The sequence below is a fragment of the Ziziphus jujuba genome, chromosome 4, assembly GCF_031755915.1.
Source record: "Ziziphus jujuba cultivar Dongzao chromosome 4, ASM3175591v1".
NCBI classification, from domain to species: Eukaryota; Viridiplantae; Streptophyta; class Magnoliopsida; order Rosales; family Rhamnaceae; genus Ziziphus; species Ziziphus jujuba.
The window spans coordinates 15600677-15610747 of NC_083382.1; the positions used below are offsets into that span (position 1 = coordinate 15600677).

A 10071-nucleotide genomic window follows, 5' to 3' on the forward strand; every position below is an offset into this window, starting at 1 on the left:
TTACATCCCAGAGATCGGACCTGTGGTGGTTAGAATCTCGTCGGAAATCTTTCGGAATTCAAATCCTCGATTCTCTCAAACCGTCACGAATTGGAGGAAATTGACCTTGGATTTGGGTTTAGGGAGGTTGAATTAGTGGGGAAGGATTGGTAGGGTGATCGGAAACTCAGAGGAACTAGATTTTTTGGTGAGCCGCCGTGGTCACCGGAATCTACCACCTCCGGCCACGCATCCAACGGCCAATGGCCATGAAATTTTGTGGGGAGGTAGATATGGTGATGGGTAAACCAGTGGAACTGGCGGTGAGGCAAACAGAAGTCTAGTTTGGGAGAAATCACCGAAGAAGGAAACGGGCCACTCACCAGAAAACACCTCGATTCAGGCACGTCGCTGGTGATTTGGTAGTGATTTTTGGCTCACGGTCAATTTTGATGGGTGGGTCACAGTGGTCAGGCACGTGTATGGAAAGGGTGGCAGAAAAATGGCAAATCAGCAGTGGCCGGTGGTGGTGGTCTCTCCTCTCTCTCTCTCTCTTTTCCCCAGCCCACATGTGTTTTGGTCAAATTAAAAACTACCCGTGGATGACACTGATAAATCACGGAATTGGCTGAGAACACGACACATGGCACACACTGTTCACTCAATTAAAAAATATATTAAAATATTATGGTATTCGAAATCCTTTGCAGGTTTATAACTTTTCAACAAAATGTCCAAATTAGACGTGCCGCTAGTCTATAAACTCGTATCGACGAGTAATTCATAACCATACATGAGTTAAAACTCAATTTACAAAAATATAAGGTCAACTCGGGCACCCTTGAACAGTTTGGACTTCAACTTGTTTTGCTCATAACTTTCAAACTGTAGCTCTGTTTTCAACGTGCTACTAGTCTACAAACTCAAATCGATGTGTACTCCGCAACGGTGCCTCATCCAACACCAAACTCCATCCGGAACAAAAAGTAAAAATTTTGACCCACTCGGTCAATGGTCAACCTCGATCAACGTGCAAAATTCCGATATACTTTGGGACGGGGTGTTACAATTTGTAAGGTGACATCATTTTTAAAATTCAAAACCGCGCCTTCAACACACCAAAATAACGTTCAATAACATTTCTAAGTAAAGAATGCCTATAATTAAACAACTTTTTTGATCCTTTTGGTTGGCGATCTCTAGCATGATATTCTTGCAAATGACACCTTTCACCTTAAAATGGAGGAAGAAAACCCATTGTACATGGAAATCCAGAATTAAAAACATAATATTCACTTTAAAAGATAGTAAAAATGAAATTATGTATTATACAACTAAAAAAATCAAATAATACAATAAAATTCTTTTATGTTTACCTTTTTTAGGTAATGGAAATTTATTCTTAGATCTTGTAATTGCATCAAGAAAAACTCTTGAGTTATTTGCAGTGCCTTCCCATCCAGCATAAACGAAAGTAAATATCATGTTGAAATTGCATGTATATAAAACATTTTGAGTCACAATAAATTTTCTACCTCTGTAGCTAACTTGCTTTTTAGCAGGAACATGTGCATTTATGTTTGTGCCATCAATTGCAACAATACAATTTTGAAAACACCAAAATATTATAATATTAATTTTTAAAAAGTAATTAAGAGTAAAAAATTCATAAATTATATTTACAAAAACAAGTATTTACCTCAAACCATGGAAAATAGTTTGGATTGTTGACAATATATGAAGGCAATGGAGAGTTTGTATGGCATATCAATTTTTTTCCGAGTCTACATATTGCTTTTAATGTCAAAGTGAAATGTCTATCTACAGTTTCAAGAGAATGTTGAAAATGATCCGCTATAAGTCTCATTCTCACATTGTGACCAACTATTATGAGAAACATAGCAAGTACTTCTTCAACTTTAACTTCTTTAGTATCTTTCAAATATTGATGTTGCTTCAAACAAGTACAAAGAGAAAGAAAAGTATTTTTGTCCATTCAAAACAAGTCATAACATATTTTTTCATTCTCATCAACAATTTTATTATAAAATTTTGACCACTCAACATTAAAGTTCTTTGAAGTATTTTTTCTAGAAAACGTTCAGTATATTCACATACATCAAGAAACATCATAAAGCCATGAAAATCTTCATCTGAACCAGAGGAAGATGAATTATCTATATCATCATAGATGAGTTTCAACTATTGTCCTTCCTGCATATAATATTAAGATATAAATATATATTAAAATGAAAGAATTAAGAGATCTCTATTTCTTAAGTAGAGTACTAAAACAATTTAATCATCCGACTATCAAGAGTATAAAGAGAATTATCACGACTAGTGCTAACATGTGCACTCTCAGCCTTCAATTCCATCTCATCATCAATATTGGGTGGGTTACTAGTAGATGCATGATGAAACACTTCAATGGCAGTTGACTTGTTAAATATAATTCCTAATAGCTTATAATGCTCACATCCTTTCTCTTGAAATGAAGTTGCTTTAGAATGTGCCTAAAAGAATATATTGTATATCCTCAAATTAAAGTACATATACCTGTATATAATTTTACCACATTTCCTCTGTAGCATTCATAGTATTAGTTTTAGCATCCCAACCAAATCCAGTCTGTTGCAACAGCTCGTTGAACTCACAATACTTACTCCAAAGCCTATTTAATTTTTGTGTAATTTGCATCTTGTTGTAGTTTCTTCAAGCATATTAGTCCATTCTTTTAAAGTGAACTGATCATCTTTCATACCCCCCTTGTTTATCAAATCTATCATAATATTTATATAAATCTTTTCATTGGTAACACTCCATGAAGTTGAATTATCACAAACATTTTCTGTAGTGGACACCGTAAAAATAAACAAAAAGAATAACATCTATATATATATACTAGGTATGGCCACGTGCGATGTACGTGGTTTGGATTAAAATTTGAATGTTTAATAGCTTTTAAGTAATATGGAAAAGTTTGAATTAAAAATTTGTTAAATTAGTTTTTTTAATTAACATTTTTCAATTTGTTTAGAAGGATTTAATCTTAAATTATTAACAAACATAAAGAAATTAATCATTTTATCCCAAGTTTTTCATAAATTTAATATCCAAATCGCATCATATAATTTTAAAGTAAGAACACTTCCAACTGATACGAACCTAGGACGACCTGCTCCTAAACCTGTATTATATTAGTCCGGATCTTAATTAAGTTTAAGTTCTAATGGAATTGACCTCAACCCCTAACCAACCTGTGGTTAGAAACCTTGGTATAATGTAGTCGCCATAATAGGGGATGGAAAACCTATTGATAAGTCAAACTAAAACAACTAATTCTCTAATGGTGTTTTAGGTGTTCTCAAAGAACAAAGACATAATTAATCTCACAAGTATTTTCTCAATCAAATCAAAGTTAGTTCTTATTGATAACTAAGCCTTTAAATAGGCTTTGAAAGAAACAAAATAAACCCTAAAAACCCTAGGTAAAACCGGCCACACACATAAAGAATCCTAGTTGGCTGCAACTATACTTCCTTTCCTAATCTAAGTTTGATTAATTAATTCCTTTATATTAAATTAGGAATTAATTAATTTAAAATAAAATAAAAACCTTCTTAAAGTTATTTGTCCAGAAAATAAATAAATAAAAACCCAAAAAGAAAGAAAATCAATCGCAAATTAGGTAACGAGTTGACTTTGACATTTAGGCAGAATTATTTCTTCAACCGAGCTAACTTATGTCTGCCTGATGTCCGAGCTAACTTATGGCCTATCCGAGCTAAATGATGTCTGTCTGAGCTAACTTGTGTTTGGCCGAGCTAACTGATGTCTGTCCGAACTAAGTTGTGTCTAGCCGAGCTAACTAATGTCTGACCGAGCTAAGTTGTGTCTGGCCGAGCTAAGTTGTGTCTGGCAGAGCTAACTGATGTCTAGCCGAGCTAACTGATGTCTGGCCGAGCTAAGTTGTGTCTAGCCTAGCTAAGTTGTGTCTGGCCGAGCTAACTGATGTCTGGCCGAGCTAAGTTGTGTCTGTCCGAGCTAAGTTATGTCTGGCCGAGCTAACTGATGTCTGGCCGAGATAAGTTGTGTCTGGCCGAGCTAACTGATGTATGGCAGAGCTAAGTTGTGTCTGGCCGAGCTAAGTTGTGTCTGGTCGAGCTAACTGATGTCTGGCCGACCTAAATTGTGTCTGGCCGAGCTAAGTTGTGTCTGTCCGAGCTAAGTTGTGTCTGGCCGAGCTAACTGATGTCTGACCGAACTAAGTTGTGTCTGGCCGAGCTAAGTTGTGATTGGCCGAGCTAATTGATGTTTGGCCGAGCTAAGTTGTGTCTGGCTGAGCTAATTGATGTCTGGCCGAGCTAAGTTGTGTCTGACCGAGCTAAGTTGTGTCTGTCCAAGCTAAGTTGTGTCTGGTCGAGCTAACTGATGTCTGGCCGAGCTAAGTTGTGTCTGGCCGAGCTAACTGATGGTTGGCTGAGCTAATTTGTGTCTGGCCGAGGTAAGTTGTGTCTGTCCGAGCTAAGTTGTGTCTGGCCGAGCTAACTGATGTCTGGCCGAGCTAACTGATGTCTGTCCGAGCTAAGTTGTGTCTGGCCGAGCTAACTGATGTCTGGCCGAGCTAACTGATGTCTGGCCGAGCTAAGTTGTGTCTGGCCGAGCTAAGTTGTGTCTAGCCGAGCTAACTGATGCCTGGCCGAGCTAACTGATGTCTGTCCTAGCTAAGTTGTGTCTGTCCGAGCTAAGTTGTGTCTGGCCGAGCTAACTGATGTCTGGCCGAGCTAACTGATGTGTGGCCGAGCTAAGTTGTGTCTGTCCGAGCTAAGTTGTGTCTGGCCGAGCTAACTGATGTCTGGCCGAGCTAAGTTGTGTCTGGCCGAGCTAACTGATGTCTATCCGAGCTAAGTTGTGTCTGGCCGAGCTAAGTTGTGATTGGCCGAGCTAACTGATGTCTGGCCGAGCTAAGTTATGTCTGGCCGAGCTAATTGATGTCTGGCCGAGCTAACTGATGTCTGGCCGAGCTAAGTTGTGTCTGGCCGAGCTAACTGATGGTTGGCTGAGCTAAGTTATGTCTGGCCGAGCTAAGTTGTGTCTGTCCGAGCTAAGTTGTGTCTGGCCGAGCTAACTGATGGTTGGCCGAGCTAAGTTGTGTCTGTCCGAGCTAAGTTGTGTCTGGCCGAGCTAACTGATGTCTGGCCGAGCTAACTGATGTCTGTCCGAGCTAAGTTGTGTCTGGCCGAGCTAACTGATGTCTGGCCGAGCTAAGTTGTGTCTGGCCGAGCTAACTGATGTCTGGCCGAGTTAACTGATGTCTGGCCGAGCTAACTGATGTCTGTCCGAGCTAAGTTGTGTCTGTCCGAGCTAACTGATGTCTGTCCGAGCTAAGTTGTGTCTGGCCGAGCTAACTGATGTCTGTCCGAGCTAAGTTGTGTCCGAGACATGGGTGTCCGATATAAAATATCCGATGTATGGGTGTCCGATGTATCAGCCTACACCACTTGAATACTTAAAACAGGTCTTTTATCTTCAGGTATGGACACGCCCTTTTGAGAATGAATTACTTTCTAGATAAAGGCAGCAAGGTTGCATCACCAACTCTTAGATGAACAGAAAATCTAGACAAGCAGATAATCTGAAAAAGCAAAAACCATTATTGTTCGTAATTAGATTCTAGCTGCATGCTTTCAATTTTATTTGTTTTTTATGCACCAATCAATATTGAGATGTTTTAGATATTTAGTGAGAATAAATTAATTTTAAAACTAATGAAAACATAAACAATTTATTTTGATTCTAGTCCATTATCATGAAATTTAATTTTTTCATGGATTTATATATTAATTAAAAGAAACACAAAAAATAAAAAATGATCATAGGAAATATAAGTACAATCATAAAAACTCATAATTACTATTTTACTTTCGTTAAACAAAAAGTTGTCATAAAATACTTGTGTCATAGATGAATCTATCTTAGCATCATTGCTATCTTCCTAAGATAAATTGCAAGATTTAATAGAAATGTATTAGGTTATACCTAAATCAATTTCTATTACATCTTGCAATGTACAAAATAATAATATTAGTGTAACTGTCATAGTATAGTCTAAATATGCTATAAATTCACAAAAGACTGATAATAATCTACTTATGAACTCATAGTAATCTATCATGTCCACATTAACAAAAAGATGGTTCCCATGATAACAAATTAAGCATTGTCTTTAAGCTCGGCCAACTGCTTCCTACTCCCTTCACCAAATTGTAAATGAGAACTTTCAAGATTCAGCGCTATTGGATCTGCCTCATCTGCACTTTTGGAAATCATCAGCTTTAGTTTCTTTGTTGCATTGTTTCTTGCAGTAGGCTTTGAAACCAAATCAGCTAGGACTTTATCTTCATTGCTCATTTGCTCTATCTTAGCATTGTCAGCATTTCCAGATATATCTGATTTTGAAAGTTGTAATATATATGCATTAGAACATTAAATAAAAGCTCATGTAATTTCACTTAGGATATAATGTATCAAACGTGTTCATACCTCTCAATTCAGTTATGCCTAATGATTTTCCACTTTGCTCTTCAACAATTTCTAAAACTTCACTAACTTGAGCATCATTTGAAGTATCTGTTTGTGTTAATGTGTTGATTTCTTTTGAAATAGTATCACAAACAGAAAGGATTGTGTATTTCCATCTTGTAATATCACGATATTCATGTTTAGATGCTTTAACTTGAATTAGAAGCTTATGACTACTGGATAATGTGGCAATTTTTTCAATATCTTTAACAGAATCCTAAAAAAAAGAAAGATTCATAGTTAGTACTCACATAAGCATTTACATCATTTATATATGTTTTTTCAAAGAACAAGTTAAAACTAACCAGTCATTTCCACAAACACATATGAAAAGAATTATATTACCCCATCAGATTTATTCATCAACTCATATGCAGTGCAACCAAGAAAATTTTCAGCTTGATTTCCGAACAATGTAGCATTCAATGATGAAGACTCATCTATCAAATCAACAATGACTCGGCACCTGAATAAAAGAAGAATTACCAGTTAGAGGTTATAATTAATCATAAAATAAATAATATGAAATGTCTTATACAATAACTAAATAAAGTATTTCACATTATACAAAATTGAAGTGGCACTGGGTGGAGAGAGCAGAGGCAAAGATTGAGGCATTAACCTAATGGATTACAACAAAAGGTGATGAAGTAATAATGTAGATGAAGTAATAATCTATATGACAAAGATAAGCTAAGTATTTAGAGAACAAAAATTTATGGAGTTCTAAATTTTGCTTACTAAACTATAAATAAAAATTCCTAATGAACATGCTTAACTTAAAAGATGGCTCATTTTGTTATTTTTCTTTGTTTTGTGTTGCAATCCTTAAACACGATCTCTGTTTAAGTTTGATTTTTGAGTTTCAAATAATGATGATTAATTTCAATTATTAATTTTTGAGGATCTCAATTATTATGGCAACTAAATATCCGAAAATACTCAAAAGACAGTGGAGTTTTTCTTGCAACAAATCTCATTATTTTGGCTAGCAAGCACGATCCTCAATCATAATGTAGCCTGTTTTTGCTTTTAAATGCAGCATATTGACAAATGAGCAAAAGTTGTAGAATGAGGTGATTGCTATGGGGCTCAACAAATGTACAAATCGATCAGTGCAAGGTATAATCATATCTTTTTTCTGTTTTATTCTTGTCCTATTCATTTAGATTAAAGCTTTATCTTATGTTTCACACCTGAGATGAAAAATATAATATCATTGATTATAAATTTTTCATGCATAATTAATTAGTGTGTTTTTAATGGGGAAAAAAACCCAGTAGTTGTAAGTTACAATCATATAATGATGATTGCATAATTGGACTATAATAACAATAATAATAATAATAATAATAACAACAAATATTTGTATGCATACCTTGGCATGGCTTTAACTTGATCATGTCTGCAATACAAGCAGTTAAACCTCTGGTCAAATTCATATCCAGTTGCTTTTGTGCATTTTTCACAGCTTAAGTACCAAAAAGGTTGAATCAAATTTGTCACTTTGATGTGACCATTGATCCAAAAACTTCTCCTCTGTTACATAATGAAAAGTACAAACATATCTTAATATTATAGTTGTTAATAATTATAAACAAAATAATAGTCAAGAAATTTATTGTATTAAGTTGATTATCTATCATCTTAATGGTAATGATGTCCTCAGCAGAAGGAAGTGTAGACAGTGACTTTGTCTCAAGACCAATCCTTCCACATATTATGTCCATGGCTTTTTCAGCATTAGCATTATACCTGTAATTGCTCAAATTAATTATTGCTATTTTTATTTTTTATACAAGAAAAATTGTTCTAAATTTAAACTCCAATATTAGTTTACCAAATTGATAAAGCAGCTGCTTGTGGTATCTCCGGTTCAATAACAAATGAACTGGAGGATTTGGTTGAAAGCGAGATACCTGTATGATGATATAAATAATACAAATATGCATGTAAAAAATTGAATTAATAAAAACTAATTTAGAAAATTGCTGACTATTTTAATTACATAAAAATTGTTCAAAAATAACATCAATTGTAGTGTAGTCATTAAGGAAACATACCATTATATGAGCTAACTTTAAGTCGACATCCAATAATGATTGGTTTTCTATTCGTAATATTCAAAATTTGAGTACATTCATTGTTCACAAATTGGTTCCACATGGTAAGCATCACAATATCCATACTGTCCATAAAATTAAAATCAAAATTCAGAAAAATGTTTATTAACTTATTTAATAATTAATAATTATTTTTATTTTTTTGGACTACTTACTTATCATTCATCAAAGTCATCTCTTGGACAATCTCTAAACCATCATTCGTGATTATCTCCCTTTTTGGCTTGATTTCAATCGCTATTCCAATCACATCTGATGATAAACAAATTCAAAAGTTAATTAAAATGTTATAGATCATTAGAAATTTGTCCACATGATGAATTAAATATAAATGAAAAGTTATAAAAATATAGCTGAACAAATTGACTATATAGACAAACATACCGACGTGGGAAAGAGAGTCAATATAAGTGTGTAGTCGTGAGAACGGGACAAAGCTATAAACAGCAGGCACAATTATCTCTGAATCTCCAGTCACTTCTTCCACAATGGTTCGACCATTTATAGTCCATTGCAAATTATTTTGAACAATCTGATACTGTGCACCAATTTCTTTAACCCAAGCATTAGAAATATAATAATTTTTCCCAATTATGAGTGTGTCTCGGAAGATGTGGATGTCTCCACCATATATTGTGGCCTGGATCTTATTACCCTGTATAAGAAAAACAAGAGACTTAAAATTGAGTTATATATGAAACAAATTATACAAAATAAATATATTATCAAAACAAACTTACTTCTTCATCAGCTAAGATTAACCTTTGATATTTGTTTGGACTTGATTTAGAAACTCGTGGCATTGCTTTCTCAATAATCACCACTTTTATTGTCCAACCTCTTTGTTGAGCTTGAATATCCTTGATTAGCTTTACTTCTCTAACCATTTTGCTATATTATATTTTAGAAAAACATAAAATGAAATCACTATGAATCAAATAAACCAAATTATAGATGACATAGTCATTGACTATGAGGAACACGGATGCTCTGGCAGTTGTTAGAGCTCTCAAAAAATGGATGTTTGAGATAATCTACGCAGACAAGCTAGTCCTTTTGTTAGCATAAATACATGTTGGTTTTTCATATATCAATATGTGATATTGGGTGAAGAACTGAAATATAAATCATATGCATGTGCACACAAAAGCAATGAAAAATGCAAAGATCCATGCACAATGAAATTCATGAACTCACAAAAGAATTGAAATGCACGAGGAAATTAAGTAATAAGACAAAGGAATGGAAAAAATTAAAGTTACCAATTTTGTAGTGAATAACACAATCCTCATGTTCTTTATCGTCACGGATAAAGAGAGTAGAGGGAGAGAAAAGCTGAAAACAAAAAAAAAAATAGAAAAGAAAAAAAGGCAATGGCATTTAA

The 10071-nt window shown here is 34.5% G+C and overlaps 1 protein-coding gene across 1 annotated transcript; it reads right to left on the reverse strand.

The window, feature by feature from the left end:
- Window positions 1-8917: 8917 nt before the first annotated feature.
- LOC112491413 (replication protein A 70 kDa DNA-binding subunit B) lies at window positions 8918-9574 on the reverse strand. Its single transcript, XM_060816781.1, has 3 exons — window positions 9428-9574; window positions 9068-9342; window positions 8918-8939 (listed from the first exon to the last, which is right to left on the reverse strand). The coding sequence occupies exons 1-3, from the start codon at window positions 9572-9574 to the stop codon at window positions 8918-8920; spliced, it is 444 nt and encodes a 147-aa protein (XP_060672764.1).
- Between the last annotated feature and the right edge of the window lie 497 nt (window positions 9575-10071).

Coding starts and splice junctions, on each gene's coding strand:
- LOC112491413 (XM_060816781.1), bottom strand. CDS start 9,574: ATGGTTAGAGAAGTAAAGCTAATCAAGGATATTCAAGCTCAACAAAGA. Junction 9,343..9,427: donor TAATCTTAGCTGATGAAGAA/GTAAGTTTGTTT, acceptor TTTCTTATACAG/GGTAATAAGATCCAGGCCAC. Junction 8,940..9,067: donor TCTCTTTCCCACGTCGGTAT/GTTTGTCTATAT, acceptor GTTTATCATCAG/ATGTGATTGGAATAGCGATT.